Source organism: Numida meleagris, chromosome 1, assembly GCF_002078875.1.
Source record: "Numida meleagris isolate 19003 breed g44 Domestic line chromosome 1, NumMel1.0, whole genome shotgun sequence".
NCBI classification, from domain to species: Eukaryota; Metazoa; Chordata; class Aves; order Galliformes; family Numididae; genus Numida; species Numida meleagris.
Window position 1 is genome coordinate 61,813,960 of NC_034409.1, and position 20,209 is coordinate 61,834,168.

At 51.1% G+C, this 20,209-nt stretch overlaps 1 protein-coding gene across 1 annotated transcript in view; it reads right to left on the reverse strand.

Annotated features, from left to right (window-relative positions):
- Positions 1-20,209, reverse strand: part of CACNA2D4 (calcium voltage-gated channel auxiliary subunit alpha2delta 4) — a 111,349-nt gene that overhangs the window by 14,158 nt on the left and 76,982 nt on the right. Inside the window, exons 27-30 of the mRNA XM_021389839.1 lie at positions 6,678-6,739; positions 4,402-4,446; positions 3,407-3,469; positions 697-767 (exon numbers count right to left, since the gene is read on the reverse strand). Of these exons, the coding sequence (XP_021245514.1) occupies positions 697-767; positions 3,407-3,469; positions 4,402-4,446; positions 6,678-6,739 (241 nt within the window). The remainder of the gene's footprint in view (positions 1-696; positions 768-3,406; positions 3,470-4,401; positions 4,447-6,677; positions 6,740-20,209) is intronic.

The window sequence follows — 20,209 nt, forward strand, 5'->3', positions numbered from 1 at the left end:
TGTCTTTGCTGTTAGGTCAATGCTGGACTTTGAAAAGGGAGAAATACAGGCCTTGGATTAATGTAACTGGGTCAGTATGGGAGGCAATGTATCCCTAATTACAGGTGATGAGTAAAGCAGAGTCTGAAGCTGGAGAATTATAATTGTATCTTCCTAAAGTCCCCCTAGTTCCCGCTTTCAAGTCACTGAATATCTGAATTTTCTTTTGAAATGTGCTGGGAGAATGGAGAGAGGTGACCAGAGGGATTTTATAAGGGAAGGAATGTTCTCAGACAAATGCAATGCCACCTCTGGGGCCTCTCAGGCATCCTCTCATGGAAAGGCCTTCCAAGTGGCAGGAGGAAATGAAGTGCTTTCACCCCAAATGCCAGGAAGCATTTCCCATAGTACTGTGCTCTGAAAAAGGCAGAGGAGCAGCTGCTCTCTGGCAACACTATGATTGGAGTTGCTGTACATCTCAGTGCATCAAGCCGTTGGAGGAGCAGAGAAGAGGAGAAACAGGCTGTGGGGTGACAATGGCTGAGCCTATCAGGGGAGGATGTGGGCAGCTAAAGTTGCTCTGGTGGCAAAGTAAGAGCCACAGATGCCTTTTCAGGCATCTTGTGCTGCTCAGTGGGACTGCTTGCAAAGCCGGACGTGCTCTGCCCCACACACCAGCAGAGCAAGGATAAGCACAGAGCAGGGACCCCTGCTTACCGCCTGAACATGCCCATGTTCAGCAGCTGGGTCATTACTGAGCCATCCACTGCACCAAGAAATTTTCCAATCTGCAAACACAAGAAAGGGAAAAAAAATGGCGTAAACTACCAAGAGTAAAATTTTCATGTCTAAGGTAAAATTTCTCTCCCGTTAAAGCTAACCTAGACTGTCTCTGGAGGCCCACTACCTACTGCACATGCTCTGTAAGGAGGCAGCACTTAGCTTTGTACTTCAGCCGGCTACGAGGCCTTCCCCTACCACCAGCCCAGTCAGCAGTCCCCAGATCCCACTGGCAAGCCTGGATTAAATGTGGACCTTGTGGTCTGGTCCCATTTATGTTTTGGTGTCAATGACCTCAGATATCTCAACCCCAGACCTGAGAACTGCTGCTCTAGAGACTTCAAAGAAACAACAGTTTTGGCTTTCCTGATTACTAAATCATGACAAATCCATTCCAAAAATGCTCAGAATCTGCCAAGTCCACTGCTTTGTTTGCAAGCAAGCAAATAAAATACTCATAATAATAATAATGAAGAAATGAGCTCTGTCTCTTCCTGGCTCATGGGGTTTGTCACAACAAGTAGCTCCCATATGTGATGGAGCCATCCATGCAGTCTGGGGGTGCATCTTACTTTTCCTTTGATAGGCCCCTAGTTGTTTAGAATGCACTAGCAGATGACAGATTACATCATTTTTTTGTGTGAGGCATTTCCCTAAAAAACAAGCAAACAAATCCTCAACAGATTTACCTAAGATCATATGGTAATCATCTACACGGTTCTGAATATCTTCCCAACAAGCTTTAAAAGATGTTTCATTATACAAATGGGTATGTAGCATCATCTACCCTTTGAACACTTGGATTTCAGTCGTCCCAGATGTAGCTGAAGGTGTCTGAGCAAGAAATAGCTTTTCTCACTCCTTGCTGTGACAAAGGTAGAGGGCCACTGCAGGACCACAGATGGGCTTCTCCCAAGAGTCCCTCTGCCATGTTTGTCCTTATTCCCAGCTCTGGGCAGTTTTCCACATGTCCCGGTGATTTCAGAGGTTCACAGCACAAAGTGTCACCTCTGATCCCTTTCTTCTGTGGTCTGGCTGTTGATAAGCTTCAGGCAGAGGTTACAGGAGCCCACCCCAAAGGATCTCCCAAAGGACAGAATGTGGGGTGGGGCAGGGAGGGCTGCAGAGCACCAAGTGAGCATCATTCAGCTAGCAAGGCTGTGAAGCACAGGCTACTGATTTAATGCTGCTGCTGTCTTGAATTCTCTACGGGGTTTAAGAGTGTGGACACTCATGGTGCTGCTGAGAAACAAACACAGTAACTGGAACAAGATAAAAAAGTCATCTGGGAGGAAATGTAGCAGTGAACTCTTGAGGTCAGAGGAGAAGATGACAGCTCTGGTGCTTGCCCAAATGCCTCTCAGAGGCACGTGGATGATGTTTATCATTTAGCCACATTCACTGTACTGCTATGTTTCTGCTAGTCAGATCTTTCAGAGACAAGCTTTTTGAAAAACCCATTTTTCATAAGATGCAGGAAAAATACAAAGACAGAACCCAGGTGGGTGATGCTGAAGATGAAGAGTAGACATGGTACCTGTAAGGTGTAAATGTCTTTATCTACAGACAAGATAGGACTCAGTAAAGCACCACTGATGGTGTCAGTGGACAAAAGTGACTTCAAACCCATAGTGAACGGACAGCAGGACCCGGCTTCTCAGAGTAGGGAGCCAAATACATCTTTGCAGTATTTTCCTCTTTAATTTTTCAAGTTTTCTTTGTTTTATTTTTGGCAAAATAAGTTGTTGAACAGGGACCTTTACTGAAATATTCACTGTGCCAGGTAGGTCACCCTCCTGACAGAAAAGAGGTTGGTTTTTCCTTGCCGTGTGCTCTCTTTGTATCTTTATATCTGTCTATATCATGTCCTGGTGCTACCATGATGCAGATTTTGTGAGTCCCAGCAGTCCTCATTTCGGTCTCTTTGAAATTATTGTGTATTGTCTGTTGGATTCACAATCTCACTTTTTTCTTTCGCCAGCCTATTACGAGCATGGTAACCAAGATGAATCCAGATGGAAAATTATGGGACACACAAATTTTCATTATAAAAATCCTGTTTTATTCCTCTTTTTTTCTTTTCTGTCCCATCCGCTTTGAGATGAATGACACTACCTCGTGCTCCACTTTTAAACTACAACTTCTTGAACAGCCTTTTATGATATACTCTTCTACAGGCTTTTTGAAAAACTGAAATACAGTTTGCCATTCATTCTCCCCTATCTACTGTTTTGCCAACACTTTCAAAGAACTATAGCTGCTAAGACAGATTTTCTTCCATTATAGACGTGCTTCTTGTCCCAGTCACATCCACAGGAGAAAAGGAAGACATTTCTGTTGCTCATATATTTATTAATATTCTGAGTCTTTTTCTGGGGCTCAGAAGTGCTGTTTCACCCTCTGCCCCTTTCTGGGCTGCCTCAGATCACCTGCAGTAGGGATTCTGATTTCCTCCCTTCTGATAAAAGGATGATATGACCAGTTCCTTCCTTATCACCACAAACTCCTGCCTTATCTAGGATGTGTTGTCCCCTCACCACACAGCTGAGTGTCATCGCAACCTGGCCACCCTTGTAACACAGTTGGCTTCACTGGTGTTCAGTGAACACACCAAGCACCCTCCCCTCCTTCTCTCATGTACTCTTACCTCTGGAGGTCTTTTGGAAACGAGGATAAAGCCATTATTATCAATGAGGAAGCAATTCAGAACCTGCAGAGATGAAAGAGAAGTGACATCAGAGACAGTGCTGTGCTGTCCTCTGCAGAGTGAAGTGTGTGGGCTCAGCCCCAACACTGCCATGCTTTTCCCCATCACACAGCTAACACAGGCTTCGGAGTACTGACTTCCCTCTACTCCTCCTTTTTGAGGTATTTAGCTTGTGACAGAGATGCTCTCTTGCTATGGCTGTATGTAGGGCTAGCACGGTTTAAACCACATTTAAAGAGATGATACATCCTGTAGGGAATGACTGGATCTTTGAGGGTATCCCTCTTCTACTGTTTTCCATCTCCATAATTCAGAGTTTTATAACCACTCATGAAATAACCCTCTCCTCACTACTCAGTACCTGTGATGCTTTTATCATTTTTTTATTTTGCAGAGCAGGAAACAGAGGCACAGATCTCAGATGAAAATCTGTGGGTCTCACGGAAAAATCATGGTCCTAGATGAACACAGGAGGATAGCTGTGGTGATTCCACTCTCCAGGGCACCATATCTTGACCTCAATGTGCCTGAGACATGCAGAGCAGTGGCGTAAATGCAAAGAGGACTGTCCAGCACACGTCATGCTGCTAGCCACTCTCTCTGGCAGGCTGGTGATGCTGGTGGGACTGCCTCAGAAGAGATGGACTGGCTGGAGACCACATGTCCCTGGTGGGCTCAGCTGATGTAGAATCATAGCATGGCTTAGCTTGGAATGGACCTTAAAGATCATCTAGTTCCAATCCCTTGCCATGGGCAGGGCTGACATCGCACAGTTGATGTCACTACTAGGGGAATACCTAAGCTAAGCTGTCCTATCCTAGCTGTGCAACCTCTTGTGAGATGGCGAGCAGCACCTGATGTTCAGAGAGACAGAGACCTCCATGGTCATCAGTAGCTCCCATTACAGATACATAGAGGAAATCTGGGCAACTTACGTCGTCCTGACAGCTGAGTGGACAGGCACCATCGAAGGCACTGCACTGGAAAGGAAAAGCAGGAATTACATCATGGCACGATCTCATCTTCCAGCCTCCCCCGTGGGACTGCTAGGCACAAGGTCTCCACACCAGCATCCCATGAAACTCTGCAGGTCAGGTGGCATTTGGAACAAGACAAGAAGCACCCCCAGGCCCACGGCCGTGTGCAATCCCTGGCACGCTCCCAGCAGAACCCTCCAGCCAGAGCAGAGCCAGGGCTGGTAAGGGAAGGGGCAGCAGCCGGCTCTGCTGTGCTCACAGAGGCTGTTGTGCACTGGCAAGGAAACATCATGCATTTCAGCATCTGCTGGGAAATACATGGCATGGTATTTTAAATCAGGATTATTCTCAGGCGGGGATTTTTTATTGTTGTTGCTGTTGGTTTCTCTACTCTCAGGACAGCTAATGATAAAATAGGAAGTGAATGGTGGTTGTGCAGCCCCGGGCACCATCCATTTGTTTCATTTAGGATTTCTGTGTACCGGATTTGACATGTGTTTCACAACACCGAACCGGGTGGGGACACGAGGGGTTAAGTGGTGAGTAACAAAGCCCTTCAGGTGCTTATTGATTTTGTAATTGTTGGGAGTTGGTGGTGGCTGCCTGTGTCTGTCTCTTTGTGTTATTTTTCAGGGCCATTCACACTAGCAGCTGAGAAAGGGAAGCTGACACGGCACTGCCGTTTCTGTACATGGGGTCCCCTTCCTGCCAGAGGTTTTCCAGGGCCAGGGGAGGATGCTGACGTGTGGCAGCCTGCCTGCACCCCCCCCCCCCGCCCTTTCTCTCTGCAAAGCCATTCTGCAGAAGCTCCAGCCTTTTTCTGGATGATTCTCAATACCAAGAAGTGAATTTGCCATTTCAAAACACAACAAGGCCATTACTCTAAGGTAGGATTTGTTTCTCATCCCGAGTTTAGCAGAACAGACTCGGTATTTCCAGGTTTCCATCCCTCTGCTCAGTTTCAAGAGGGGGTCAGTGATGCTCAGTACAGCTCCAAGTAGCTCTCCAAGGCTGTGGGGAAGATGGCTTCACCCACAGATTCAAGCACAGCCTCACCGCTGCCTCTACACAGCACAGCAGAGAAATACGGCCATAAGGAGCCAGCATGACCACCTAGGGGTCACACATGTGGGGCACACAGGCTGGGGCCGTCTCCCCTGACTGCAGGCCCTAGAAAGTCATGACCCTCAGACCCCCCACAGACCAGGACCTCCATGCACTGGCACCCAAGGCACTCAGCAGTGCCAGCCGGGGCCTACTTACATCGCTGTCGTTGGGCTGGGTGCAGCACATCGAGGGCAGCAAGAGAGAGGAAACAGAGCTGTTAGTGCAGGCCCTGCCAGGCTGCGGCCAGAGGAAGCCAGGCAGGGTTTTTCCTACAGCCGTGGTGTACAGGTGCTTGGCACACAAGCCTCCTTTCAGCTTCTGTAATAAGCGCCCCTAGTTTCAATTAACAACTGAAATGGGCTTGTGCCAGTGTTTGTATGAGAGCCACCTGGGTATGGCCCTCAGGAGCTGGGATGCCTCTGCCCCCTGCTGCCCGGCCCGGTGAGTACCCTCCCGGCCCCCTGTCTCCACAGCCCTCACCTTCTGGCTCTTTCCTGCTGACCAAGATCCATGTCTGCTGCACGCTGCTCCAGCCCCAGGTCTGTCCCCCCACCCAAAGGCAAAACCCACAGGGAAAGCCCCCGGTTCTAGTAGGATGGTGTTTCCCCTCCTGCCCCTCAGAGCAGGAGAGCTTCAGTAATTCCTCATCGTGCAGCAAGGGTTCAGAATTAGCACGACACTGAAAGTTTATCCCTGCAGCGAATCACTTGTATTTTGGCAAGCTCGTAGCATTTTGTTACCATCATCGAGATGATAAAAGAGGGCAATTGATTTTTTTTCCCCTGTGTTCCTGAAATTTCAGATTTCCACGAGGTTTCTGAAAGGCAGGATGAGCAAAGACATATTTCCACAATTAAATGTCATATGCAGCGGAGCTAACGCCGGGCTGGGATGCTGACACCGTCACCATGGTGTTTGCGGAGCAGACCCGGGGCTCAAGCGGCATTAGTGCTGTCACAGGATTAGGGAAACTTGTGACTTCCAACTAATCTACTTCCAAAATCTTTTAATATGAATTTCACTGCAGCAGCCCTTATGAAAATGCCACCGCTGTGCATGATGCACTGCAGCCCTGGCCCAGCTGACCAAGAGCATCGCGTTGCCTGCACGCTCAGTGGTGCTCCTACCTGCTGCATGGCCATCCAGAACTTGCGTTGGAGTAGCTCCAGCTTGATTTGCACGCCCACCGCTAGGGAATAGGGGAGGAGGAAAAGAGGAACACGCAAGAGAGAGAAAGACAAAGTTAGGAGAGGAGGGGTAAACAGACTGCAGTTGAGAGTCAGAGCTTTAGCAAGGTAGGGCCGAGGGGGATGCTGGCTGCTGCACTGAGGCACTGACACCTCCCTCCCACTGAACACTGCCGACCTACAAACTGAGAGCACCACCACCAAAAAAACAGCCCCCCAAAAAAAACAACAGAGAGAGCCTGAGCGCTTTCATCTCTGCCCTTTGTGGGTTTGTCCAGCCGGAATGGACTGCTCTGATCCTCCCAGTCTCATCTCCTCACAACCCAGTATCAATCAGCAAAAAGTAGGGCAGCATGAGGAAGGGATGCGAACCTCCCCCTTCTCAAGGGGAAACAACAGTGATTGAAATTGCTTTTAAGCCACCTCAGAAGCACAAAACCACTAATGCCCCTTGATGAGAGCATGTGGGGTAGTATTGCATTGTTACCCAGCCCAGCCCAGGGCACACTCCAAGAAGTGTGTGTGTTTCTTAATGAAGTGCGCCCTAATTTCTCAGCTTAATAACTCTTCTATTCCCAGCTCCATGTTCCTGAAGCACAGCACAGCTCCACACTGGAAGAAGGCGGGCAGGGTCTCCCTGACAGAACAACACAGCTGTTCTGATGCTCTCAGAGATCTGATGCTCTCATTTGGATGGGTGTGAATTAAAACCAGGGTATTGCAATGGTGACTTCCATGCAGGACACGCAAAGCCTGGCACCAGCTGGGGCCACAGCCATGTCACAGAAGCTCTGCCTACTGTGCCAGTGTCAGAGCCCTTCCTGTCACAGTCCCACTGCTTGCACAGCTTACGGAATCCCATTCACGGGCATGCCCCTTACCCAGCCCTGCCTGCTGCAGAGTGGCTCTGACTGCCGGTGACTGGGGGAAAGGAATCATTTTGTACAGCTGCCCTAAGCCCTAAGCCCCGCACAGCACAAACTAGACAAGACACAGCGCTCACTTGAGATTCCTCGTTATCCTTTAAAGCATCTCAGGAAACAGCTATTCCCCTTATCACAGCAGATCACATCAGTGCCACTGAGCATTACCCAGGCCTTATAGCTTTTATGAGACTGAAAGAGGAGTTGACACCAACACAGCTAACCTTGCATGGCACAGACACACTGAGAGGCTCATGTTTTTGCCGGTGGGAACATCTATCCCCAAACTGTTCTTCTGAGGGACCTCAGCCCCTGGTTGTCATCGCTGCCTCTGCCCATCAGGCAGGAGCAGCACATCCTGAGCCTGGGCAGAGCTGTGGAGTCTGTCCCCTTCTATACTTGCAGTCAGGTTTGCCTGTCTGCACAGCACCCATCAGAGGAAGCCATGGTGGAGGGACTGCCCCATGCTCCTGCACGGCACCACCACTCCTCATCACCCTGGTGTGGATGGACAGCTCAGCTGAGGGGGAGAGAACTGGAACGAGACCCTCTTCTCACACCGAAGTGTAACTGATTGCTAATGGCCCTTTTTGCTCTGGTTGCAGAGAGTGTGCTGCGGGAGTGGAAGATCCAAGGCCATGAAATTTGCGAATGGCCCTGTGTGCTGCACAGCAACAGCCGTGAAGTCCTCGGAGAGACCGTGGCAAATTGTTTTGTTCCGACCAATGTGCAAATAACCGGGACGCCTCCAGTTTCCCAGCAATGAAACAAAACATGGGGACAAGCCATGCTGCACGCCTTGCATATCGAGCTGCTGCTACATCGTGCCGAGGAGCTACCTAGCAGCAGACAGCTTCCCACCTGCAGGTCCGGCCGGCACCCGCTGCTACCAGCTTCTTGGTTCAGCGCGGAGAGAAGAGCCTCCCCTCCACCTGCTCCTTCCTTTGCCGAGCATGTCTGCCTCATTAGCTCATCCTCTGCCGTCTCTCGTTCTGTCTGCCTTCTCCAGCCTGTCTCTTTGATTATCCATATGCTGCTCTCATAAGGAGCTTTTCTCAAGGTTTAGTTCTCTGGCCTGCCACATCACAAAGAGGCGCCACAAAGAGTTGCGAGATTACATCCCGGGGACCGCTTATCAAGATGTACCTTGCCATTCAGAACCTGTTTTCATGGTGGCCGCTCTGATGCTTAAATAAAAACTGTGCTTCCAATGAAAGAATGTGCCCGAGCAGCCTTTATTTCCCACTGTATTCCCCGTTCTCTATCTCTGAAATATTCCCATTCTCCAACCCCAAGCCAGCAGTGGAGCTGCCCCATTAGGTCTGAGAAAATCCGCTAAAAATTTTATTTAAAAAATAACTTCAAGACACATTGAAAATATCAAAAAGCCAAAATCACACGGAAGTGGATCAGCAAAGCCTGGCAAACATTAGCTGCTGGGGCTCCCAGCAAGCAGGGGTTGGCTTTGGCAGGATGGGTGCGAGAGCAAAGTGGGATGCCCGGGACAGGCAGGGCTTGGGTTTGGGTTGTCCCATGCCCCTTCACTAGCAGGCTGCAGCATGGTGGGCAGGGGAAAGTGCAATTCAGAATCATAGAATTAACCACAGAATGGCTTGGGTTGGATGGGACCTTGAACCCATCCAGTCCCAGCCTCCTGCCATGGGCAGGGCTGCCACCCACTAGAAATAGAGTGCCATCCTGGCTGACCTGTGCTCCCTACCACTCCCCCAAACCAAGAGAGCACACAGTGCGTGTCAGTGCTCCCCTCTCTCACCATTCCCCGCACTACAATCATTCCCCGTCCCCCTGTCAAATTTTCCCTTAATCCCCGCAAGGAAGCAGAGGCCGAGGCGTGCTCCATCCCAGCACAGAGGGGTGACAGCAGCTGGAGTGCGCCCAGCCATGCCTGGTGAAGTCCCTACACCACACACCCTGCCTTCCGCAGCACCGATGGAAGGGGGTCTCGCTCCAAGCCCCTTGGTGTCCCCCCCACTGGGTGTCTCATCCCCGTAGGATGCGCAGCCAACACAGCGGGTGTCCCTTTGCCTGCTTTTCTCCCTGGCTCATTGTGATCAGCCATCACATCGAGAGGAGGCGGGGAGGAGGCAGCCCGACTCAGAGCTCCTCTTGCAGCCTCTGGACTCGCATCAATCTGCCTCATCGCCAAGCCGGCACCTCCTTGCCCCCCTCGGCCCCTTGTACTGGGAGAGGGAAAGGAGCGAGGGGGCGGGAGGAAGACGGTGAGGCTGAAGGCGAGCGACGGCTCTTCCCCCAGGATGGGCTGAGAGAGATGGAAAGCCCCCGTGTCCCTTCCTCCAGCTGATCCAGATCGGACCCTGCCCACCGGCTGGGTGATGCCTCGGCACCACGGGTGCGCGTCCCCGTGCTGCCGCTGCCGATGTACCCCCAGCCCCGCGCTCAGCCGCTCTCGCCTCCCGCTCGCTCTCTCCTCCCCTATTTATTGCTCTCAGGGGATTACGGCTCCTTCCCCACGCTGCCCGCTGAGCGCGCGGCTCCTCAGCTCCACGTGTGGTGCGGCCAGCTGGCCTGCTGGCCACCGAGCCCGTGCCAACTAGAGCCATCTGAGCGATTGCTGGGCGACGAGGCACATTCTGCTGGATTTGCTTTGGGATTGCCCAGGGTGCGCTGGAAAAGCCCCGTGTCTCAGAGGAGCGTCCATCCCTGTAAGTAGAGCCGTCTCCCTGCCGCGCTTCCTCCCCAGCCTACGTGAGAGCAGTGGGGCTGCCCCTTGGAATCAACCTCCCCGGGGAGGGCCACAGAGTCGTTAACGCGAGGCTGAAGGGCAGAGGTGCTAGATCCAGCCTGGTTCAGTGCGGGCAGCTGGATGCACCGTCTCCCAGACCAGCACCGGGGAGGCGACAGATCCAGCATTCAGCAAACATGCTTCAGGATGCTGTGCATACGTGTGGGTGCGTGTGTGTGTGCATGTACAGCTCCTCACGCAGAGCTCAGGGACATGCCTGCTGACACAAGGTGGAGGCTGCCCTGCCATCAGTGTATCCAAAAATGAGTGGCAAGCTGCATCCAGCAGGCTGAGTCTGTGATTCTGAACTGGTGGGAGAAGAGGGCAAAATGCAGCATGGGGAAACTTTACAGCCTTTCCTAGTGTTGCCACCAAGGGCAGCTCCGCTTGGGAGAAAAGGAGGGAAGAAATGGGTCCCAGATGAGCTGAAGCCTCCAACAGATTCTGCTTGTGGTGGGGAGAATATGTGTGAGTGGTAGCGTGCACGTATGTGTGCATATGGATGCGTGAACCGGCACGTGCACACACACATGGTGCACAGGGCATCCTGCCCCCTCCTCCCACTGCCTGCCCAGCACATTGCTGCCACCGCCTCTCACCCTAAGCAAGAGAGACGTGTGAGCTCAGGCCTCTGCTGCGCTGGACAGAGGCCATGGCCAAGGAACTATGCCTCAGGACCACAGTTTGCATCATCGGGGGGGACCAAATGTGCCGGCCCCAGCACATCCCAGGCGCAGGCAAGTAGGATTTGAGATGTAGATCTGCTGGAGGATGGCGGGAGGAAGAAAGAGCTGTTGTGGCAGGAGTGGGGCACCATGCAGGGAAGGGAACCCTGGAAGATAGCCCCGGGACGCTTAGAGGGACCTGTCACAGAGCAGGGGATGTTCTGGCAGGGAGGAGGCGGGGTGCCGTTCTGGGATCACAGACCATTTTTCTTCTGAGCTTTGTCACTTGGGCCCATTTCAGGGGGAGGATCTCTCTCTAACCGCTGTGGGCAAACAACATTTGCGAGGGAATTATTCCACATGAGCAAAAGGCTTGAGGGAGTTGTCTCCCCATCAGACATCAGCGCAGGCTCTGCTGGCATATCTTGTCCACTCAGAGGAATTATGGTAAATCCTCAGCAGAGGGGCAGTTTGCAAGGAGAAGAGGGGAAGTCCTCTTATGTAATTTTTGTACTGGATTATGGCTTTACCCTTGCCTCCAGCAAAGTGAATGCCACATGCTAGCAAGGTGCACTCAGCACGGGTATCTCCAGCTACCTGCCCCTCTTCTGGCTCTTCCAGCCCCAATGCAAAGGATTTTCCAAGCTCTCCAGAAGGCAGAAATGTGAATCCAGCACAGTAGGGAGGGCAGCAGCATCAAAAGGCCATGAGGGGACCTGGAGCTGAGAGTGGGGCAGCACAGGGACAGGGACAGGCACAGGGCTGTGGCAGCGTGTTTCTGGGCAGGTCTGCAGTGACTGATCTGCACCCGCCTGTTGCTGATTGAGTTTTCCTCACTTGCCATGTTTGGTTACAAGCAGCTGCTCACAGTGCTTGACATCTGTCCCAGCCCTGGGTGGCTCAAGCAGTAATTCAGATGACCATACTGGGATGCTTCTGGCAGCTGGATAAAGCTCCAAAGTGCCACACCATGACACGTGCTCTGGCTGTCAGTGGGAAGGAACTGAGGTTAGCATCCTGGACTGCTCCTGTCCTTGCTGCAAGAAACACTTCCCAACACAAACCTGATTACTGCTGTGGCTGTACTGAAGTGCTGGCTAGCAAGAATGCTTTGTGTGTCTTAGGGGATGCTAAAACCAAGATGTATTTCTATATACCAGTTCAAATGCATGCTGGCTAGACCAAAGGCAAGGCTGCTTCACCTGCAAGCTGTGGGTTTACATGAAATACGGTTTTATGCACATTGCTAAAACAAACACTTGAAAGCTAGGAGATGTCAGGATTGGGAGCAGCACGTTGTCTATGCTGGGCTGCAGCCCCTGGTACCTCCCTGCATGTTCAGAAGGCTGCCTCGCTCAAAAGCTGGACCCATGGTGCTTGAGGAGGGAAGCAGGGGCTGTTATTTTTTTGGTACTGCTAAGCATGTTCCTCTTTTGTTTGTTTACTGCCCGTCATCCCAGCCCTTCAGGCGATACATCATCATGCATTGTCGTGTGGTGTTCTGAAGACTTACTCTGCTGTAGCTGCCTCACTGACGATAGAGAATTTAAGCTGTTGATGAGGCACGAGAGAGTGGTTATTTGCTTGCTGTCAAAAGGGAGAGGGACATTTCCCCTTAGCTAGGCAGGGAAGGAGCAGCAGGTGCAGGACTGGAGCTCGGGGCCTCTTGGCTCCCAGTGCCACTAATTCCTTCAGACCGCACCAGTTTGCTGGCTACGCTGCCAGCATTTTGGAAAACAGCTGTGAGTACTCAGCAAATCTGCAAAATGGCCCCTAGGGTCTCGTGTGGGGTACCCACAAAATTAGGAATGTACAGGCTGTGGCCAGTTGCCAAAACTGCAGTTTAGTATCTTAAGCTGTCCGTATAAAAATAGCTTTATTTATTACAACATCTTCATTGTTAGCCCGAGTATCATTTGTTGTTTGCACTGAGTTTGGCACGGGGCCCTCTGAAAAAAAGAAAGAGTACCTGCTGGGGTGGGCAAAGGCAATGTTGTGATGCATATATATGAGTGGCTGAATTAAGGCTGTGAGGATAATTAACTCACATGTAGGTACTGGCTTTGCAAACCATGTGGCATATTCCCTCATACGGCCTTATTTTTTTTAATGCAAGTAAAAGTTTCTTGACTTTTTTATGAATAGGAAAACAAGACACTTTTCATTATTCATACACTGAATCATAGAATCACAGAATCATCAAGGTTGGAAAAGACCTCTAAGATCATCCAGTCCAATCACCAGCCCATCCCCACCATGCCCACTGACCACGTCCCTCAGTGCCACATCCACACGGTTCTCGAACACCTCCAGCAATGGTGACTCCACCACCTCCCTGGGCAGCCTGTTCCAATGCATCATCACTCTTTCAGAAAGAGAGTCTGTTTCCTAATATCCAACCTGAACTTCCCCTGGCATAACTTCAGGCCATTCCCTCTCATCCTATTGCTGTTACCTGGGAGAAGAGGCTGACCCCCACCTTGCCATAACTTTCTTTTAGGGAGTTGTAGAGAGCAATGCCTCACAGCCATCACAGGACAGCCTGAGACCTAAATTCACACTGGGGCCATCCAAGCCTGTACTCCAGGCAAAGGCTTCAGCCTGAGGGCAGGCCCCTTTGCCGTGCCCCTCCTTGCTGTGAGGAGGTTGGAAAGGTCCCTTTGGCCACTCTGCAAAGCTGAGGTTTTGCTGTGAGGTGCCCATGTGAGAACAGATGGTCTGAGGTGGGCCCTGCTCTGCATCCAGTGATTTGGATGGGATGTGAATATTGCCATGCCCATATCTGTTCTGTAGCTGCAGATCCTCCAGAAAACTAAAGTCACCTCAGGTCCTGAGACATTCTCCAGCCCCAGCAAGCCCTGCAGCACAGGGTTGTGCTGTGTGTGCAGGCCCACATGCATACGAGGAGGTGAAGCTCTGGGTTGTCATAGCTGTCACCTTGTCTTGTTGAGCTGTGGGCAATGTTGCCACCTTGTAAAGAGCGGAATCGTGTCCCAGTGATCCTCAAGCCTCCTCGGACCCTGTGCAGTTCATGATGACTTTGCAGGGACGTCCCTCCTGGATGCTCCAGGAGGGTGATGGGGGATGATGGGGAAGAAGAGTTCCAGGCCACTCTAACAGGCAGCACCACAGTACTAGGGCCACGGTGGCAACCAAGTGAAACAGATCCATGCAACTCACTAAGGCAGAAAAAGAAATCAGCAAAAGGTCTCCTTCAGAGTTCAGTATAAATGCATCATGTGTGAACAATGAGAGTCAGCCGTTCCTTGGGAGGCTTGCCAGGAGCTGTGTGTGTGCTGGGTCGCTGATCCCCTTACAGTAAGAGCAGAGAGGATTTTTACTGCCTGCATCTTGTACTCTGCCCCACCACTGATCATCATGCATGGATGATCCCTGGCCCTAGGAATATGCCAGGGGCACGGGCTTGTGAAGTCAGACAGTAGTGAACTCCTTCCCTCACCCCACTGTGTTTGCTGGCCCCTCTCCCTCCTCCTGCTCCAACCGCTGAGCAGGAAGCTGCTGTCCTTGCAGCTGATGGACTGACTCTGAGGGACCGCAACTCAGCAGCTTGGGCGGCAGTGATCCTCCATCACTCTGGCTTCTCCACCATGCGATATCTCAGCTCCCAGAAGCAAAAGTAGCGAGCCAAGCACTAGGAAGGCTAGCGAACTTGGGGGCTGACCAATTTCAGAATGCAGACTATGAAGAAAGGCAAAGGCAGCTCCTGGGCTACTGCAGATAAGAGTGGTTGCAGATAAGGAAGTGTGGGATGCTCTGTATGTATGGCATCACCCAGGCTTGCAGAACCTCATCTGAGTGTACGAACTGAGAAGCAGAAGGAGGAATGCTTACGACTGAAGCACCTTGGTCCAGATAAGGTGTAACAGGTCTGGAGGCCCTTTGACTTGGCCATCCAGCTGTATGATTTGACAGAAGTGCAACTCCCCAGAGACAGAACTGTGAATGGTTGATAATGAAACTTGCATTTTCCTATCTGGCTGCCATGCTGCTCTGAGCATGTAAATACATCTTTCATCTCAGACAGGCTGGCACCTTCCCCAGTCCAGACTGACTGCATCCTTTGCCCCTGATGAGAAACCTAAGGGAAGGACTGGGTCATATTGAGATTTCTGAGCCCCCTGAGAGTCCTTCACAAGCATGGGCCCATACTCTTTTTCTTGAACACAAGATGAATAAAACCAAGAAAGGATTAATTTCAATTTCAGAGTACCATCCAAGTGAGAAACGTGGAAGGTATCTGTGTGTGGGGTGGGGAGGGAGATGAGCAGCACAGCGCTGGGATTCTCCCACCGAGCCGCCTTCTCTCCTGGAGCCTCTCCGTGGGGTAAGCCACCCACCCACCACCCATCTTCAAGGCTTGGCAGGAAGGGAGAGCAGTGCTCTAAATGCCAGCAAGCTGAAGGACACCTGTGAGGCACAGAAACGGAGCCGTGAACCAAACTGGGCTTCTCTCCCATCTGCTGAGTTGGGAGAGGGTGCAGTCCTTCTGCCAAGGGCTGAGTGGGAGGATTAAGGGTCTGAGCTACTACTGACCACGGGATTAACCCCTGCAGGAAATTAAAGTTGTAGAGAATGCTCTTCACAGCTGAGAGAAAAACTGGGATCTGGATTAGAACTGGCAGAGCTGGTGACAAGCCACCACCCACAGCCAACTGTTCCCAGCTGGATCAGAAAATGTTATCTCAGTCTTCAGGCAGAACCCCCCCTCCACATCTCACTTGGTTATCAATTTTTGCCAACAGTGTGAGAAGAACAAAAAAACATCACTTTGAAGCAAAAAAAAAAAAAAAAAAAGTAGGAGGAAACCGGGTAGCCAGCTCACGTGTCTCTCTCCTGAGCCCCTCTCCCACTCCTCACCCGCTTCCCTGCTCGTCCCCCGCGCTCTGCTGAAGGAAGCATGCACGTGGTCTGTCGCGCTCAGAGAAGACGCTGGCACACACATGGCTGGATTTCTTCCTGCCAGCTGCCCCCTCAGCTCTCCTCCTGCTGCTGCTCCGGGCCTCCTCCATATGCCACACTCTCGCTGTGCTGGGACTTTCCTGTCACTCTTGTGTTGGATATCCCGGTCTCCCCACCTGCTTCCACAGCCTCCCAAGGAATCCCACTTCTTCACCGCAATCTGGGTCTTCCCCACTGGTGCTGCTCCCTGGCTCCCCTCGGGATGCTCTGTGCTTTCTCAGAGGTTTCATTGAGGCTCGGTGCCCTGGGTCCAGCCCCTCTGACCCTTCCCAATCTCCTTGTTGCACACTGATCAGGAAGACTTTGGATGCAAATAACATCTCCTGGTTAAGGTATGGGAGGAGGAATCAAGACACCTTGCTCCTCTCCCGATTTTGGTGCGGGCATGTCGGACAACTTTGGGAAAGCCCCATCAAAACTCCTCTATTCTGTGAAAATTCGATAAACCCCACACATTTCTGCAGTGCAGAAGGGCATTCACAAGCCCATGCAATTCTGTGCGACCACTGCACTTGGCAACTTTGAAAATCCTGAGCTGGGAACTGATGTGGGCCCATGATGAAGTACCAAGAGCTGGGCAACTGAAACTCCAGGCAGCCAAACTCAGCAGCTATTGTAACCTCTAAGATAGTTTACCCCTCCATAAAATGAGAATAAAGCTGACCTTCCTTGGCAGCCTCTGGGGAGGAAATGTTTGTTAAACACCCATCACATTTGCATTTCAGAGGTGCCTACACATTGTCATCTCAAAGATCAGAAGATCTCTGACCTCATCACATCCCAGTGAATAGGGTGAGGTTTTTTCACACCAAGTCAGGAATGTGGCAGATTCCCTTACAACACTGACTGGGTTTTGCATGCTTTTTACTTACTTTACAGCTTTCTGTATGAGGTGTTTTGCTTCGCTGTGATCGATTGCTTGCAAGTCAGATGGCACCGTTTCTTGTGCAGCTGGGTTTCTAGTGTGAATTTAAAATGTGCTTTCCATCGATTGTGACAACACAACACTAATGAATCCTGAACACTTGTGTTAATAAATCAGCAAGTGCTGGAAATGAAGCCCCCAGCTATTTAGCTTATAGGCGCACTGGGGCAGTGACACACTGTATGTTTCTATAGTGGTGCTGAGCTTGGCTGCCAAGTCTGGGTGCTTTTGCAATCCAAATAAGCAACAAATGAAGAGCTGCTGCTGAGACAATGCGCTTCAGTGTGAACTCATTGCTGAACTGACCCAGGTCTGTTGAGGGACCAAGAATGGGCATCATATACAGTGCGTCCTAAACTCATGGTACTGCAGAAGAGTACAGCTCCTCACTAGGACTCACCAGCCAGGTTGCTTAACGAACTTTCAGTTGCTGCAATCAGATGACGTGGCTGACATGTCTCCCTTCCTTCTGTGTACAGACTCTCATCCTCCAAGTATTGATGGAGGAAGAGACACAGGACAGCAGGCTTTAATCATTGGGCTCTAGGGTACCACTTTCCCCCTTCATTATGGGCAATGGTAATAAAACACAAAACCTAAAAGCAACAGGAAAAGGGGAGGGGGGAGATAATCTTCTCTAAGTGTCCCCCATGCCCTCCCTTGCCCTGCTGCTTTTCTGATAAAGGCTAAAGCAATTCAGCACTGGGAAGGGACTTTGCCATCACTCATTGGGGAGAGTGTGGGGGAGGGATGAACGTCTGCTTGCACTCTCTGGTAATTTATCACTGGCATCTGTCGTAGCCTCTGTTACCTACCCTCTTATAATATAGGTCACCCACATGCCCCGCCAGTGCCAGTAAGCCAGTCTGCTAGAGGAGTCTGATCCCTGAGCCATGGTCCAAGGGTTAGTACAAAGGACGGGGAGGGAGAATCAGAGACAGAAGCTGTGGCCTTGCCTGTGACCACGGCTCATCCCAGTGACATGCTGGGACAACCACCTGTCTCTATAGCCGCCGTGTCCCTGCAGGAAAATGGGATAATTTTGTCCACCTACCTACTGGCTCTAACCACAACTTTGTTTCTGGGGTTCATTAAGTACAAAATAACAGCAACAATACCTACTATCATGCTAAAAGTCATTCATGAAGCCGCACTGGGAAGTGTTACTAAAGCAGGATGTGGATGCAGCAAACAGAAGCTCTCGCTGCTATGACAGCATGCTCCTTAGGACCCTGCTTAGCAAAGCCAAGGCTTTGGAGTGATACTGTAAACATGACTGGTGTCAGGGCAGAGAGAAGGAAGCACCAGACAGTGACAGTTCCTGCTGTACCTTTTATGCCCTGGCAAGCACTGAAGAGTCATTACAAATGTCCCCAGCATCCCCCCAGCAGTAAAGTTCCCTGGTTAAGCTAATTAGGGGAATCCTCGTTAGAGTCCTCTGGGAAGTCTGACAGCAGGCCAAATGTCCAAGTGGCACTTCAGCTCAGTGTATTTTTGGCCTCTGGAGCCCACGGCAAGAAATGGATGATTTCATTCTGCTGCTTTGAGCTGAAACTAAAAAAAGTTGCGCTTTACTCTCCTATACCAAATGGCAAGAAGCAAAGGTCATCAGCCCTGCAGGCTCCGCTGTTCATTCCTCCAGAATCTGGAGGAGAGATTCAGCTCCAAGCATGTGGAAGGAAGCTCTGGACACTGTGTCCCATGGAGCAGAGGGGAACTGGCTGACAGGTTGTTCCAGGGTGAAGGACTCATCCAGTAATCCTGGAAGAAAGATTAACATTGCGTTTGTAGAGCCTTTGGGTGTCTTCAGATCATTTGGAGCCACAGCCATACAGAGCATCACTAAGCTCCCAAACAGCCAGTCCCGCCTCAGTTCAGAACAGATGGCACTGTGCCTCTCCTTGCGGGCTGGGGCTCTCCTGGGTCTCGCAGAGTCCTCATTGCTGGATAAGTCCCTGGCTGTAAGGCTGAGAGCAACCAGACAGCTCTGGTGATGCCCTGGGGAGCCCTGAGGTGTTGGGCAGGTCCCAGACTGTCCCAGGACCACGAAGTTCCCAGTGCTGCATTTACCATAGGCACGTGACTTCAAAGGAGAAATGCAGAAGCTCATTGGCCCTCTCAGTTCAGCATTCAGGAACCCCTACCTATTCCAAATCTCATGCTCTGCCCCCTGAGCATATGCTATGCTGGGAGAAGTAGGCAGTTTCGTGCAAGACATGGATGACATGAATATGGGTCACAGACGAGTCCTAAGTACACGTGCAAGCCCAACGATATGGACACATTTGTAAATGTAAGCTAGATTAGCAACTATATCTGCATATGCATATGATGGTATTTGCTTTTAAATCTTAGAAACGTATATGAATGCACAAGGGCGTGGATGTTATCTGCTGGGCAGGGAGTACAGTGTTTATGTGACATGCTTTGAAAATAATCACGGGTTTATCGAGGTACCTCCATCTTTGTGCATGTTGCAGCACAGGAGACAGCATTAAAGCCTGAACAGGTGTTAATCACTATGCACTGCAATAAATTCTAAACATAGGGAGAGGGCTTATTTATACACTGCTGCTCCTCCCACCCTGCACTCGGTGCTCGAGCCCTGGCACTGTCTCATAGGAAGAGGCGCCTGTGAGGTACCAGGGATGGGTGTGGGAGCTGGACATTGCCATCCAGAGCAGAAGGGACCAGGGGTACAAACCCCGACTCCGTTGCCAATCTCGGGTACGCAGTGCTGCTATCAGCCCCCCGGTATCGCCTGGGGTCGGCGTGGTGGAATGGAGCAGCAGGCGGGGGAAAACCCCAGCCCTGGGATGGAGAGGGTGCCTGGGCTGAAGGGGATCGTGGTGTCACGAAGCACCCAAGCAAGCTGGTTTTGTAGGGTTTTTTTTTCCCAAAGCTTAGCCCCCCTGCTTGGAGCTAAGCCAGCTGATACAGATGGGGTGTTACAAAACAGAGCCAAAAGGCAAGAGCGCAAGGAACAGAGCTATCTATAACCCAGACAAAGTTAGATGGAGTGAAGGTGGAGAAGAGGGAAAGACAGAGCGTGGCAGGCAGCCCCTGAACAATGCTGAAAGCAAGGACGCGATCAGTCGGCAACAGGATTTGGAAGTGAGCGGCTCCCACTATCCGGCAGCCAGATAAGGCTCTGTGGCTGTCAGCTTAACTCTGCCGTTTATTCCTGTGCTGTAGGGAGTTAAATAGAGCACACG